The sequence below is a fragment of the Salvelinus sp. IW2-2015 genome, linkage group LG28 (assembly GCF_002910315.2).
Source record: "Salvelinus sp. IW2-2015 linkage group LG28, ASM291031v2, whole genome shotgun sequence".
NCBI classification, from domain to species: Eukaryota; Metazoa; Chordata; class Actinopteri; order Salmoniformes; family Salmonidae; genus Salvelinus; species Salvelinus sp. IW2-2015.
The window spans coordinates 11644667-11661581 of record NC_036868.1 but is presented as its reverse complement, the minus strand read 5'-3'; the positions used below and the strand labels follow the sequence as shown (position 1 = coordinate 11661581).

The 16915-nt window shown below is 38.5% G+C and overlaps 1 protein-coding gene across 2 annotated transcripts in view; it reads right to left on the bottom strand.

The window, feature by feature from the left end:
• Positions 1-4849: 4849 nt before the first annotated feature.
• Positions 4850-16915, bottom strand: part of LOC111954137 (triadin-like) — a 61027-nt gene continuing 48961 nt past the window's right edge. For both annotated transcript variants that reach the window (XM_070435820.1, XM_070435821.1), the window contains 12 exons: positions 14895-14942; positions 14753-14791; positions 14607-14675; positions 14215-14358; positions 14064-14099; positions 13891-13923; positions 10554-10586; positions 9681-9731; positions 8841-8885; positions 8686-8715; positions 6323-6367; positions 4850-6215 (listed from right to left, as the gene is read on the bottom strand). In XM_070435820.1, the coding sequence (XP_070291921.1) occupies positions 6055-6215; positions 6323-6367; positions 8686-8715; positions 8841-8885; positions 9681-9731; positions 10554-10586; positions 13891-13923; positions 14064-14099; positions 14215-14358; positions 14607-14675; positions 14753-14791; positions 14895-14942 (734 nt within the window). In that variant the 3' untranslated portion in view covers positions 4850-6054. The remainder of the gene's footprint in view (positions 6216-6322; positions 6368-8685; positions 8716-8840; positions 8886-9680; positions 9732-10553; positions 10587-13890; positions 13924-14063; positions 14100-14214; positions 14359-14606; positions 14676-14752; positions 14792-14894; positions 14943-16915) is intronic.

Below are 16915 nucleotides of genomic sequence, written 5' to 3'. Positions count from 1 at the left end.
TTGAAAAAGCCAGCGTTGTTCCCTCCCACATGACCATCACAGTGCAGTCTGTTTGGCTAGTTGGCTCACCCAGTCAGAACCCATACTGACTGAGACAACAGATGTGGTTTGATTTATAATTTAGCATGGGATCCTCCACTTTCAGAGATTGGTCAGAATGATGGATGGACTTGACTGTGTATGAGTCTTCTGATCATCCCTATTGACTTCAATGAGATAGTGTAACTAAAGCTATGTTTTTCCTGTGGGGGAGGCGTTTCACTGTCTGTTGAGAGCATGAGGGGCCAGGGCTATTACAGGAGTCATCATCACACTGCACAGTGGAACCAGCAGCTTCCATATTGCCTTGCTTTGCCCTGGTCCACTCCCATACAGCCTCTTATGGAGATGGAGCTCTGATCCTGGCCTGAGTTGGATTCTGGGAGCTGCCTGCGTGTTGATGCTGTAGGGAGTTGTGTTGTGGAGGGTGCTGTGGCCAGACAGGCAGAGATGAATCACACCTCTTTACCTCATAACTCTTACCATCACACACATGCTGCTCTGGGTACGTGGGAAGGAGCAACGTTCTCTCTGTCTCTGTCTCTGTCTCTGTCTGCACAGTGGTTATATCAGAAATTCAAACAACCCCCACAGCGTCATTCATTTCAATCTGTTTTCAACATAAACTCCACGGTAGCTTCAAACCGAAGACAAGCGGTTGTATTATTTATTGCAAGTGGCAGCATTACTGAGCAAATCATGTGGCACATTGTACTAATTTAGTGCTCTGGCTGACCCAGATCTCCTGGCTCATCAGTTGATGGTGTGGCCTAGCTAGCTAGCTAGCTTGTGCTTCTCTCTATCTATCTCTCACTGCTACTGTAGCTCAGGCTGCATGGGGCCCCACACCTCTGCTCAGATTATTGCAGCTGTAGAGCCATGGAGAATTAAGCCTTTAAATAGTGTAGTGCTTTAAGGTGACAGATTAGAAAATATGTGTTCAAGTAGCACCATTTTATCGGGAATTAACCCAATGTAAGAGAGGAATTCACTGGATTCTATTTTTGTTCCCTGCCCTGTTCGGAGCAGATTTGATTCAATTCCTTTAATGAATGGCTCAGGCATGGGCTGGGCTGTCTGACTCCTCTTGTTGGACCAGATTGTGAGGAGTCTTGAGAGAAAATGGAAAGCACAAACCCACAAATCAAATTATACAGTACCACTAAAGTACTTTGGCATACAGTAGCAGATACTCATACTGTATCTGTGGAACTAACTCAATTTGATCTGCACTGCATGATATTTAGGCAATTACACCTCAAGTACAGATGGCAKATCTTAATTAGATCATCCTGTTGTTGCAGGAATTTTCCTGCACAACAGGGATGCCAACTTGTACTGTATTCAAGGTTTACATTTTTTTCTAAAGTTAGTACATTTCAGACTTGATTTGCTCTAATGAAAAATGTAGAAACCACTACAAAAAATGGCTATTAATTATAATCCACATAACAATTCACATTTCCTGTTGCTGCAGGAGTATTTTCCTGCTCTGAGAAACTGGGTCAAATTAAGATACGGCATCTGGACTCTATTATTGTCTTGTTTTTATTTCCTCTCAGGCCTGGGAATGGACTATGTATCCTGGGAGACGTAAAGGCAGCTTGTGTGGTAAAGTTTCAGAAAAACAACCAATCTGCAAATCAAGGGAAGCACTCGATAGCAGAACATAAGGTTGCCTTCCTCGTAACTGTGGTAACAAAAGCAATGAAAACGTCAAGTATGATTACCCCTCTATTGCAGAAACAGTATTACCGCTGCTGTTTTAGCCCCTCCAATATTAGTCCCCGTCTATAAGGACTGCTGTTACACAGGGGAAAATGGACATAAGAGGATTTGACGTGATCAACAGTCTTTATACCCACTGTTGTGCCTCAGAATTTGACAACTTTGTTGCTGGGTGGCATGACAATATGCTGTGCAGAATACAACCATTTAAGAAGGATCGCTGGGTCCCCCACGGGACGGTTGAGCTAACGTAGGCTAATGCGATTAGCATGAGGTTGTAAGTAACAAGAACATTTCCCAGGACATAGACATCTGATGTTGGCAGAAAGCTTAAATTCTTGTGAATCTAACGGCACTATCCGATTTACAGTAGCTATTACAGTGAAAGAATACCATGCTATTGTTTGAAGAGAGTGCAAAATTTTGAACATGAAAAGTTATTAATAAACAAATAGGCACATTTGGGCGGTCTTGATACAAAGTTTTGAACGGACATGCAATGGTTCATTGGATCGGTCTAAAACTTTGCACATACACGGATGCCATCTAGTGGCCAAAATATAAATTGCAACTGGGCTGGAATAATACATTATGGCCTTTCTCTTGCATTTCAAAGATGGTACAAAATAATACGGTTGTTTTTTTCTTTGTATTATCTTTTACCAGATCTATTGTGTTATATTCTACTACATTCCTTTCACATTTCCACGAACTTCAAAGTGTTTCCTTTCAAATGGTACCAAGAATATGCATATCCTTGCTTCAGGGCCTGAGCTATACGCAGTTAGATTTAGGTATGTCATTTTAGGTGAAAATTTAGGCTAATCCTTAAGAGGTTTTAAGTGGTTAACACAAAAATAAATCTTCCATGACTAGAAGACATCTATACCTATAATTGGAGGAAAGCCCATAACAAAATCAAACCGACTTATTTTTATTTGTTGACATGTTTACTCGATTTGTAACGCTAACAGTCCACGTTTTGCTAAATGTATACACAAAAATGAAGTTAACAACAAAATAAGTCAAGAGCACATTGTTCTGAAAACAAAAAAAACAATACATTCTTATAAATACTGCAACAATTGATAAATCCTTTTTTTAAAATCAGTTCTCAATTGTTTTATGCACCATGTACAACATACTTTAAATATATATTTTTGGGCATTGATTGATGTGTTGTTGCGTTGCTGTTTAAATAAYGGTTTGAACTTTGTTAAAACTGCAACAACAAAAAAACTACAACTTAAGAACAGCATCAGTGGCATCATGTTGTGATCAATTACAGAACATACAGTAGCCACAGAAGACATCTAAACATAAACATAGTTTAGAAACAGTCTCAGAATCTAGCAATAGAGCATTGACAAGATAAATATCTATAAAAAGGAATAGCTCAAAATAAAGTATGTATTTTTGGCAAGACATTTAATCTGGGATGTAATTAGTCTTTGGGAACATATCTGATATTTAAGGCTGAGAGTTTGTTTTCCTCCGTGCATGTTAGGAAACTCTTCTGTATTAATGAGAAGTCTCAAATTAACAGAGCGCGCACATCTCATAGTAAAKCTATCTATATCCATCCTTTACAGCTCAACTGATGTCTGACTGAGATATGATTAAAGCTAATATTTCAAGTCCTACAGTGCTCACCAGTGTGACTGAGACATAGAACCAGAGACAATAACTGCCAAATGTTGTGTCTTTTTTAAAATAACAGTCATGCATAATACACAGGAAATTACCAAAAATGAATCGTCCAAAAGAACAAAACAACCCAAAATATATTTAGTTTGTGAATAATTTTCTTTAAAATGACATTGTTACAGCTAACATAATCAGCACAGAATCCGTGCTTATTAATCATGTATATCTGAGGTCTGTACTCTGTCAAGACATTCCACAATGTGCCAGGGGCACTGTTGTAAATCAAGTAAACATCAGGTATTTAAACCTCATACTGTACGGTTGTCTAGTCAATGCTTTGTTATACTTAATGACTGGGAAGGTGTGATGGTATGACCGAGCTCATAATGTAAGAGCAGTCAACCAACAAGTCCATTCTGCCACGAGTAAATATGTTTCTCTGACAAAAGAATAGAAAGGTAAGACATAGTTATAATTATAAAAATATATAATTAGTGTAATCTCTGTTGTTGCATTGTAGATAAGTGTGGGGGACTCTGCCTCCATCAGTAAGATCCACAGAAAACAACACACAGCACACAGACAGCAGCATTTCCCCTGGTGGTACAGGAAATGGTGCACTGGAACTTCAAAGTCAAGATTTTTTCCTTTGGCCTACTTCACAATACTTTGTCGAGATGTTGTTGCGGACTGTGGATGCATGTGACACTGCAAAATGTATGGATAGATAGTAGATACCATACAACAGGCTGAGACAGCTACAGTCAAAACAAAGTAGAGTTTCTCGGCCTTCCCTCTCAGGCTTTCAATAGTCTAGGTACCAGTCTTTTTAGCTAACATTCCACTCCTTGCCACTCCTGTCATTTACCAAAGCTGGCAAATGACAGGAGTGGCAGGGATGGGAATGTAATAGCTGAATAGAGAAGGTAACCAGGCTTTCACAATATGGGCTCTCAAGCCACCACTTACTGAGCATTCTTATTTTCCCTTCTACTGTATAAAGGACATCTGATCTCAGGCCCAATAGTTTCTTTCACATGGTCTTGAAACATGGACTCCTGACATCAGTCTTTAGTTGAGTAAGACAACAATGGATACGCTGGACTCAGCACAGCAGCACCATTATCAGAATAAAGGCACTCCTCCTTGAACATGATTCAGCAGTAGGCTGCTGCGCATGGCAGCAAGCGCCATGATAGTAACATGACAGCGATGATAAAGTCATCCTCACCTATATATCACAGGATGACATCATAACACCATCTCACGAGAATCATTGTTAGTTGTAAAAAAAAAAATGTGTGGACAGTCATTGACTTGACCTCTAGTGTTGCATTCTCAGTACACACACACTCCCCAGGAGAGAGAGAGAGAGAGAGAGAGAAGAGGTTATTCTGGTTAACAACGGGAGCATCCATGAGAAATGGTACCATACTCATCTTCCCACAATTCTTTACCAACATGCCAAGCAGCAAGATACAAGCTGATACAGTTATTTACATGGAAGTAGCATATTAAACAAAAATGACAACATAACATCACCTTGCTTTAAAAGTGTGTGTAATGAGTGATAAGGCAGTGTTCTTAAGCCATGTGTTTTATGCAGATCTGGTCAGATAACTACAGTTAGTGTTAACATACCTGTACCTTATCTAATAACATCTGACAAGGAGTAGAAACGTTTACTGTAGGTGAAAACTTCTTGTCATCTTTGGCAGGCGAACTAATTTGATGAATATTTTTTTAAATAAAATAATAATATTCTTTCTAAATACAGATATACTCAAATAAGAATTTCTGCCATTTTTAGGCAAATACAAATATCGATCCTCTTTCATGATCAAACTGTGATGCACACAATTTCTAAAATGATTATGAAGATCGTCACTGTTGATTTGATATTCAACTATTACAATAGTCTTAAAAAATGGCTTAGGATTTCCTGTTACAGCAGGAAATGTCACACATCAACAGAATCATACAGACATGGACATGTTCGGAGAAAGTGAGCTATATTGTTAATTTGTTATTGTATAGCATGTTCAATTTGTTTCCTTAATAAAATTGAATCAAAACATGAAATAAAAACTAAACTCAATTTTTATCACAGTGCCATTGATAATGTATGACCCCAAAATCAATTTACAGATGTTTTGTCATCCTGAACTTGATGAATATTGTGATAAAAGTAACAAATGAAAAAATTATAACGTGAAGTAATTATTCAACAAATGAAAATGGCAAGATGTTGATATTACATGTACATTATATACATTGAACTTGAGCTAAATTACAATTTATATGCATATGTTCATTGAATTTGGTTGAAATTTACAGAAATTATCAATTTCATTTGCTTCCTAAGGTAATATATAGGCATAACTTACACTCCTTTTCTTATAAATAAATCTGTTGAAAAACATAGATCACAAAGGACTCAGCGCTGAGCGCTAGCAAAAGCGGCAAAGCCACAGGTAAAAGAAAAGAGTTCAGGGACTTTACTCACGGGAGCTCGACCGGTCATAGAAAAATAAATAATACTGTACTGTCCATCCATCCTTCCCCTTTTGTCCCTGATTATCCTGGTTAAGGCTGCCGTGCAGACGACTAGAGGGAGCAGCATGGAGGTGAGAAGCGAGTCTACTGCCCCGCCGCTCTGGCTTTCTGCTGCTGCGCCTGCTGCCACATCATGGACCGCATGGCTGGGCTCATCGACACAGGGGTCATACCAGGGGTGGAAGGTCGCAAAGGGTAGTGGGCATTCTTTCCAACCATTAAAACACACTGCAAGACTTTCTGACCTGTAAGATACAGTGTGGAAATAAGGAATCAATTAAGGATTTTTTTAAAGGAGCGTTTTTGCATGTTTATCACAGTAAGAAAAAGTTAAGACAGAAATGAATCTAACCTGGCTTCTTCTTGTCCATGGCATTCTCGTCAGTCTGAGATTCTTCTGATGAGGGCAGGAAAACAGGGAATGAGAGATAGACATGTTTGAGAGGGAGAGAGGAGAAAGACTCCTGGTACCCAATGTATATATTATCCTTATATAAATACACAATGTGATGACTCTCTATATTTCCTCTATCCAGGGCCCCCGAGTGGCGCAGCGGTCTAAGGCACTGCATCTCAGTGCTAGAGGCGTCACTACAGACCCTGGTATGATTCTAGGCTGTATCACAACGGGCCGTGATTGGGAGTCCCATAGGGCAGTGCACAATTGGCCCAGCATCGTCCGGGTTAGGGTTTGGCCGGGGTAGGCCGTTATTGTAAATAAGAATTTGTTCTTAACTGACTTGCCTAGTTAAATAAAGGTTAAATAAAAATAAAAAGTATAAATAAATGACCAGAGGATATGAAGGGAGTTTCAGAGCAGACCCTTTCAATCCCAATKGGACTTCTCCAGCCCTGTGAGGACTACCGGGATTTGGGGAATATGTACTGCTGTGCTGACAGGGAATTCTGATCAGGAAGTCTATTATAATCCACTGGGGAAAATGGGCTCTGAATTTCAATGATACAGGTGACCTTAAAAAATACTGTGATGGATAAAGGAAGGAAGGAGTATTATTTCCCCATTAGAAAGAGGTGTTTTAAAAGTGTTCAATCTAATCAAATATAACCCAGGGTATTTGTTTGGTCGTTAGCAAGAAAAACAAAGAACGTAGAGTAGGGGTGTTGAAATCATTCTGCCCCAGGGGCCACATTCGCTCTTCATTGAAGTCCGGAGGGCCACACTGAAAATTGGTTATATTTCYTTGCCGTAAAAAATTGCCAAAAATAGTCCTCTATCCATAGTTTTTGCAATTTTCGATGCTCCCTGACTGTCTTAGCTGCATTGTTATCGATCTGGACAATCAAGAAGCTATGAATGTAGGTCCATTGACTGTGCACAGTGTTTATTATCGATCTGGACAGTCAAGAAGCTATGAATGTAGGTCCTTTGACTGTGCACAGTGTTTATTATCGATCTGGACAATCAGAAGCTATGAATGTAGGTCCTTTGACTGGGCAAAGTGTTATTATCGATCTGGACAATCAAGAAGCTATGAATGTAGGTCCTTTGACTGTGCAAGTGTTTATTATCGATCTGGACATCAAGAAGCTATGAATGTCGGTTCATATTTCTGTGCACAGTGATTATTAGCGATCTGAACAGTCAAGAATCTGAGTGAATATACTTCCATTATCATTTCTACACAGCTTTGATTTGTTTTTAGTCATTTTAAAGTATATTAAGATAATTTTTTTATGCATCAACATAGTTACTTTAGAGAGAAGAGTGAGAGTATACTTACTATGTTTGTTTAACTAACTTTAAGTGCCGAGAGTGGGAAGGTGAACACAAGCATGACTACAACCCTTATTTCAAATGAAGTAATTGCAGCTCAGGTCTCAAAAGACATGTAAATCACTTTTGCCTTAATGTAATACATACAGTAGATAGTCATCATATTGAGGATAGTGATTGAGTATTGCTTGATGTCCCTTCACTGTGAGACAAATCACACAGGACGTGAAGAGAGAGTGACTGGGAATATGGGTAGGGAAGAGATGGGACTAGAATATCAAGACTCCACAAGTTCAGTCAATAGAACATCACCCTAATGTCTTTGAGGCTTCTGGCTTTAACTTAAATCAMCCCAGTAAGTGTTGTTACTATTTATCACTAGGCACAATCTATTTGAATAACTAAATGTTTCTCCGTGAACAATTAACATGGTTAATTTACTCCCCAAAACCCCCAGAGAGCAATATCAGCAAAGAGTCATTGAATCCTAGTTTTATTGTGTTGGCCAGTGGAGGGGAAGGTATAGCTACTACCTTAGTCATGAATAGAAGGTAAAGAAGATTCTGCCCCAATCTCTAGAAACATATAATACTTTTAATGGAAAATTGCAAGGGAAACATTTGCTACAGTAATTCATTCCAATCATATTGGATTTTATCAAGGCGAAATCAATTCTATAAATGAGGTATAAATATGCAGTTATAAAAAATAAATGACACAAATAATATGATTCCACCTTCCAGAACGCTGTAGCAGTAAACGTTTTTACACATTACATTTAGATTCTACTAGTGCAGGATCACACATTGAGATAATCCTCAATAGTAAGTGCAGCAGACAACCAAAAGAAATCATTGGGTTAGACAGAGCACCACCATGTGGGGCCTAGTGAACATGGCTGCACTAAATCTAACAGCACCTACTGCTACATCCCTATCTCTTATTTGAAGCACAGACACAAGGCATTGGTATTTACTCACTTGCTATACCAGGAGGCTTCACTTCTTTCTCTGAAATCAGAGGCGGGGAAAATCATCAAGCATAAATAATCAATGGAGATCAATAGTAAGTTATCAACCGTTTATGAGGAAAGGTACCAGTAATACGAGTTATTTGATACTTTGAGCTGACGTACCTTTAGCCTCCTTCACAGCTTTCTTCTCAGTCTTCTCAGCTTTATCTGTGAGAGGAGAAAAATACATTTGTCTACATGCCATTTCACCCGTTCTTCAAACTCTGCTTATAATCTCAAATATATTCTCTTCACACTAACAAAAAGTGACATGGCTGTAATTGCAGTTTTACCATGCATACATTTAAGCTCTAATCATGTTACGAGTGACTGGTTTCATTTTTCATGGGTTGTGAATTTTTCCCAACAAATGTATATAATAAGTGATGTGAAAGGGAATCGTAGGAACGCGTATTCAGAACTGATCTGTCTAGTAAACAAAGTCATTCTGCCTGGCCTTTGTCTAAAGCTATGCCATTTGACAGATCCAATTTCCAGTTGTCAACTAGAGTTTTGTGTTGATTAAGCATGAGAAAGATAACTGATGCTGGCATGTAATCAACCAATCACTATCATAATAAATTATTATGCACGATATACTATTCACAATTTTTTTTGCAGCTTTACAGGACACTATAACAGAGGAAAAGAGAGTATCCAGTCATTAAGAACACGACATTCACAAGGCTGATCCATGGACAAGGAGCATCTTAACAAAACAATGAATAAATAAAAAKACATTTGATGGCTATTTAGCATGACAAATGTATTCAAAACCTTGAAACCACTCACTCTTATCTACTCAAGTTTTAGGCAAATAAATAATTCATTAAGTCCTATATAAATTTGTGTTAAAAAAAGAAAAAAGAAACTGACCTACTTATCAATAGAAATCAGATTTGTTGCTCAGGGATTGATTGGATATGATCCCTATGGTTTTGATTTAGTTTTCTGTTTACTTACGTGGTTGAGTGGACTGGGCTGTCTTCACAGAGGGTGTGGTTTTAGCTTTGGCTACAAGACAAAATAAACCAAAAGTACTTTTACAATAACCTTAGTACCAGGTTGAGGGAGCATTTAGTACTATATACGCCGGGATAAAGCTTTTGCACCAACTACATTATTCAGTAACAATGCATTATTCAACTTTAATTATCTAAACAGCTTTGAATTAGTTTTAATGGGAACAAATCCTTCGCGAAAAGCATTTAACCCATTTAATGACCAACGATAAGTCAATATGTGTATAAAATCGGTTTATAACACTTCCTGTCTACAAAACTTGACAAATGAACTATGCATACACTAAACAGTGCTAGTCCTTCCACACATACAGTATGTCAAGGAAGGACTGAAATAACACAGAAGAAACTAAATGCTGCACCACAATCTGTTGATTGATCACTCTAGTTGGCCTGGGGTGATTAATAGTTAAATTGAGCCATTTGCCTCAGGTTTATTGATTAAAAGTGTTCTCCAGCCACACTTTGATATAGGCTACATTTCAAATGGTCAATACCAGATTTGACTTTTATTCAGCCTAGTTCATTACTGGAATCTAGTGCTGTTGGCCCGTGCAGTAAAAGGCTGGAGCCCATCTCAAATACCCATTAGTCAGAGGATGAGGCATAGTCAAGCAAGGACTGTAATATCTTATCACTCAATTGGAAAATAAAAGGAGAAGCTGTTTGTAGTTGTGTAAACAGACATACTGCAAAGACACTGCTATGGTAGCTAAGTTTGATAAAACCTCATCCTTTTTTTATTCAATAGCAGCATCTATTCAATTCATACTAGAGCAATGTATTTGCATATTGTTATATGAACCGAACTCACCATCTGATGTCTTCACATCCTTTACCTTGTCTTCTTCTCATACAAGAAGGAGGAAAAATGTATATGAGTGGTATGTATTCCTCTTATCTAGCTGGAAGGTTTACACATCAAACAGTAGAAGCACGAACATCTTAGCAGTAATTCAGGTCAATCTATGTTACAAACCCAAATAGATTCTTGTCTCTTTTAAAACTGGACGAAGATTATATTACACATACTCTACTCATATTTTCATATCCTTGTGTGGAAACGTATAAATCAGGTTCAATGTTGTACACTGGGTTGCCTGCAGTCCTGTAAGACATACAGTAGGAATCTGGGTTTTGACCCCAATAAGAATCCAATCTAAGAAAGGCCACAAATGCAAATCTCCTTCATAGCTACCGGTCTTGCCTTCACAACATTCTACAATATCACCAACATGTGATCATTCACAAAATACGTTTCAGCACGAAGCTCTACAAAACAATAATTCAAGTTGAATTTGTAAAGGGCCTTTAAATTGTATCTTTGGTTGGTCTAAATTACCCCAGGCTAAAGCTAGGATAAAATTTGAAGTTTGTTTATTTAGGGTTAAAGGCAAACTCTTGAGAATCTCACAAAGCTACCAGATTCTTTCTTTGGAACTAGACAAGGGAGATAAACCGTTAAAATCAGTTATTCATACTAATGAAAATAGATGCATTGGTTATGCAAAAGGATACRTAATATCCAGAAAACACCCTATTTCACCCTACTGTAGGCCTATCATCAATATAGGCAAAGTAGAGCAGTCCTTGCCGATGACAAGAATACCCATTATATGATGCAGCCACCACTATGCTTGAAAATATGAAGAGTGATGTGCTGTGTTGGATTTGCCCCAAACATAACACTTTGTATTCAGGACATAAAGTTTATTTCTTTGCCACATTTTTTTGCAGTTTTACTTTAGTGCCTTATTGCAAACATAATGCATGTTTTGGAATATATGTATTCTGTACAGGCTTACTTCTTTTCACTCTGTCATTTAGGTTAGTATTGTGCAGTAACTACAAGATTGTTGATCCATCCTCCATTTACTCCTATCACAGCCATTAAACTCTGTAACTGTTTTAAAGTCACCATTGGCCTCATGGTGAAATCCCTTTCCTTACTCTCCGGTAACTGAGTTAGGAAGGACGCCTGTATCTTTGTAGTGGCTGGGTGTATTGATACACCATCTATAGTGTACTTAATAACTTCACCATGCTCAAAGGGATATTCAATGTCAGCCAAAAAGAGTAGAACCTGCTCAACTGATTTTACACTATGATTTGACTAGATGTTGAATGTCTCTTTTGAAAAAATATTTCAAAAAGGACTAGTTTCACCATATTAAAACAAGAGTTCAGTTCACGTAACAGGGTTGACCTTAAAATGAGGGATAGTTACTTAAAATTAATCACTAATAACATGAAATAAAAATAATCTTCAGAAATGACTTAAAATCTTCCTCGAAATCACAGAGGATGCATGGAGGGACAGGTCAAAATGCTGAATTTTGGCACTTTAATATGTCTTTATTCATAAAAAAAAACAGATTTATTGAATTTTCCATGTGGTCTATATTAAAGGGAACTTACTGTAATATACCAGGCTTTTAAAATGTAATATGTGTGTACAATCTCTCTTAAAATATCAAAGGGCACTCACTTCGTGAAACGACCCATATATTGTTAACCTTATTTGTTTTGTTAACTCAGATGTGCCAGTGTTTGTGTTTTATTTTAGGGTTCAAGTCCTTGAAGGGAATTACATCTGAGTGTTGTTTTTCCAAACACATTACCCAGTTAAGTAAAACACCACTTTGCTCTACCATGCAGACACACCGCAGGCGATATAGAGAATGATGCCACTGTAATGGTCTAGATACAGGGAGGAAATGAGGCGTTGGGTTGGGAGGAGCAGAACATATGTTGAATGTAGACTGAGAAGAACTGCCAGGTTAAAACTTGAACCCTACATATAACTAGTCAGGAGGGTGTTGACAGTCAGGAAGCCCGTATGACAGATTCCAGCCTGCACTAACCTGATTGCTCCATGCTCCGCAGAATATGAAGACAATATATCATGTGTTTTAATATGTGTGTGTAACCTTTATAATAACTAGGCAAACAAATTCTTATTTACAATGACGGCCTACACCGGCCAAACGCTGGGCCAATTGTGCACCGCACTGTGGGACTCCCAGTCACAGCCAGATGTGATGCAGCCTGGATTCAAACCAAGGACAGCAGTGACGCTTCTAGCACTGAGACAGTGCCTTAAACCGCTGCGCCACTCGGGAACAGTACAAATGTAGCATCTTAATTTGAGCCAGTTTGCTAGAGCAGGAAAATAATTCTGCCGCAACAGGAAATGTGAATTATTATTATTAATGGACATTTTGGTAGGGGTTGATACATTTTTATAAGGGAAAATCCAGTTTGAAATTGCGAAGTGTAAATTACAAACATCAGACGCTTTTATAAACATCAAATACATGTTTACAAGTTGTTACACTTTTAAAATGTCCTGCCCCTGAACATGACAGTTAACCCACTGTTCCTAGGCTGTCATTGTAAATAAGAATTTGTTCTTAACTGACTTGCCTAGTTAAATAAAGGTAAAATATAAAAKAATTAAACCTATCCATGTTATGGGGTTTTCACTACCTTCTATAGACACAAAGTCAGATTCCACTGCCACAAAGTCCAAAATGTGTTTTTTGGTCTTTATTTAAGGTTAGGGTTAGGCATAAGGTTAGCAGTGTGGTTAAGGTTAGGGATAGGTTTAAAATCATATTTTAAGAAGATCAATTGATGAAATGGACGGGGTTATGACTTTGTGGGTATAGAAACTAGTGATGACCATGTTATGGGCTTCTCTGGGGGGTTGCTATAGTAACATGATGGAGGCTTGTGTATGTGATAACGGTTATCACCAACATGGGAATGTGAACAGCACAAGCTTATTAACATCCAACAATAGAAGGAAGAAATACTGGATGTATTACAGATGTTGCAGCATCCTTCTGAAGGACTGTGTCAATGAAACATACATACTATACAGTAATCATACTATACAGTAATCAAAAGAAATAGCTACCATCAGTAAAATAGTGAGATATTATATATTGTGTACAAAGCCAAGCTCCTACTCTGCTAATAGGAGTCATCCTTCAGGGTTGAATCACCATTACGTACATCATGGGAGAGAACTGATTAACTGCTGTAGGTCACATGTTTAACACTCTACTGTTTGAAGTGTTAACTTGTTTGACTCAGCTGGCAGGACATGAGTTGATCCACTCAAAACACAGTCAAATCATTCTTACCTTTTTTCTCTGCCGCTTTTGGTTTCTCTTTTGSTGATGGAAAACGTTTTGATTAATTATGTGTTCAGTAAATTGCATTCAAAAGAAAAATAATGAAAGATGATATACTGTTTGTACAATACTGTTAATGCTGAGTTTCTGCCCTGCACACTGCTAGGACAGATACATTTTACCTGTCTCAGGTTCTTTGRATAGCTTCTCCTCCTTCACTGCAGGAGATAAAAGTGTTAGAACAGTTAAACAGCATGTTTCCAATTGTCATTGTATCTAACTGAAAATAATCTATATTTAGTTTGATGAACTTTTGCATTGCTGTTTGGTTACCTTTTGTTGTAGGGATGGGTCTTATAGCGACAACTCTTGCCATGGCTTTTACCATTGGCACCACTACATTTGTGTGGTTACCTTTCCTCATAGTGGGGACTCTTGGAGTGGCTTTCTCTTTTAGGGGCTCAGGTTCTGAAACAACTGGTGCAGAGACAAATTAATTTATTACATTATGTACTCATAAAGCATACCAATAATAATCGCCTTGATTGAAAAAGTTAATTAAGCCAAATTGGGATTAAGAAGCGCAGACCATTCTTTACAAGCGACCATTCAGCTTTGGCTGTTGCAGCACGAAGTTCTGAGATAAACAAGACATGTAAGAAGCGTTTCACTACAAATAATAGTAAGTATCTACTCAAGTTAACATTTGTGAAATACAGTATTACCTTTCTTGGAAGTGCTTGTGGTTGTCTTGGTAGTGCTTGTCTTGACTTTTTCTYTGGAGATTGCAGGCTCTAAAACCATGATATATCCACAGTTAGAATATATATTAATTCATCGACTGGAATAACGTGATCTAAGTTGTTGTTACCTTTCTTCGTAGGAGTTATTTTGTCCTTTTCCACAGGCTCTGAAACAATGAAAATGCAAAATATGCTCATCATTCAAAATACAGTATTCATACAGCTCAATGTTGCATTGTGAATCCCATAGCAACTAAATATATTCGCTACCTTTCTTGGCAGCTGTTGTTTCAGCTTTTTCTTTGGAAACAACAACCTCTGAAACAAAGAACACAGACCAAAAACTTAAATTCACCAACTGAACAACTCTAAAAGGAAAACGTATACAGTGCCTTAGGAAATAATTCTGACCTCTTCACTATTTCCACATTTTATTAATTAAGTTACAGGCTTATTCTAAAATTGATTAAATTATTTCCCCCCCTCATCAATCTACACACAATACCCCACAATGACAAATAAAAAATAGTTTTTTAGAATTTGTTGCCAATTTATAAAAAAGAAAAAAGTAATATSACATTTACATAAGTATTCAGACCTTTTACTCGGTACTTTGTTTAAGCACCTTTGGCAGTGTTTACAGCCTTGATTATTGGGTATGACTCTACAAGCTTGGCACACCTGTAGTTGGGGAGTTTCTCCCATTCTTCTCTGCCAGGTTGGGTGGGGAGTGTCGGTGCACAGCTATTTTCAGTTCTCTCCAGAGATGTTTGATCRGGTTCATGTCCGGGCTCTGGCGGGGCCACTCGTGGACATTCAGAGACTTGTCATGAAGCCACTCCTGTGTTGTCTTGGCTGTTTGCTTAGGGACGTTGTTATGTCGGAAGTTGAATCTTCACCCCAGTTGGAGGTCCTGAGCGCTCTGGAGCAGGGTTTCATCATGGATCTCTCTGTACTTTGCTCCGTTCATCTTTCCCTCGATCAGGACTAGTTTCCCAGTCCCTGCCGCTGATCAMCGTCCCCRCAGCATGATGCTGCCACCACCGTGCTTCACCGTAGGGWTTGTGCCAGGTTTCCTCCAGACGTGACGCTTKGCATTCAGGTCAAAGAGTTCAATCTTGGTTTCATYAGACCAGAAAATCTTGTTTCTCATGGTCTGAGAGTCTTTAGGTGCCTTTTGGCAAACTACAAGCCGCTGTCATGTGCCTTTTACTGAAGAGTGGCTTCAGTCTGGCCACTCTACCATAAAGGTATGATTGGTGGAGTGCTGCCTGAGATGGTTGTCCTTCTGGAAGGTTCTCCCATCGTCACAGTAACTCTAGAGCTCAATCAGAGTGACCATCGGGTTCTTGTTCACCTCCCAGACCAAGGCCCATCTCCCCCGATTGCTCAGTTTGGCCAGGCGACCAGCTCTAGGAAAAGTATTGGTGGTTCCATACTTCTTCCATTTAAGAATAATGGAGGCCACTGTGTTCGTAGGGACGTTCAATGCTGCAGAAATGTTTTCGTACCCTTCCCCAGATCGGGGCCTCAACACAATCCTATCTCGGAGATCTTCGACCTCATGGCTTGTTTTTTGCTCTGACATGCACTGTCAACTGTGGGACCTTATATAGACAGGTGTGTGCCTTTTCAAATCATGTCCAATCAATTGAATTTACCAAAGGTGGACTCCAAKGAAGTTGTAGAAACATCTGAAGGCTAATCAATGGAAACATGATGCACCTGAGCTCAACTTCGAGTCTCATAGCAAAGGGTSTGAATACTTATGTAAATAAGGTATTTCTGTTTTTWTTTTTTWWWMMWTTKSMWAAMTTTCTAACAACCTGTTTTAGCTTTGCCATTACAGGGTATTGTGTGTAGATTGCTGAGRATTTKTATTTATTTAATAMATTTTTGAATAAGGCTGTAACGTAAGAAAATGTGAAAAAAAGTCAAGGGGTTTGAATACTTTCCAAAGGCAGTGTATAAAATATACGGTGCCTAGGCGTAAGTTCGAAGTTTTGCACATCCATTACTTCACAGGAGAGCCATTTGAATGTAACGTTTAAAAAAAATCTAAATTGTTTGGGCAGAAATGCCTTCTGGAACGTGTGGACTTTCATGTGCCTTAATAACAAACTTGTATGCCATCTGTAAATACAAATACAATTGTTAATTAAGAGCCTAGTTGGTTTAGCCAGAAAAAAGCTAGGAACCTTCCCGCTAGGGATGATTGGCTGAGATAATGGGTGGGCTGGACATGCTGAGAGATGAGTTCGGATTGGTCTGCCATGTAGCACGCTCCTGTC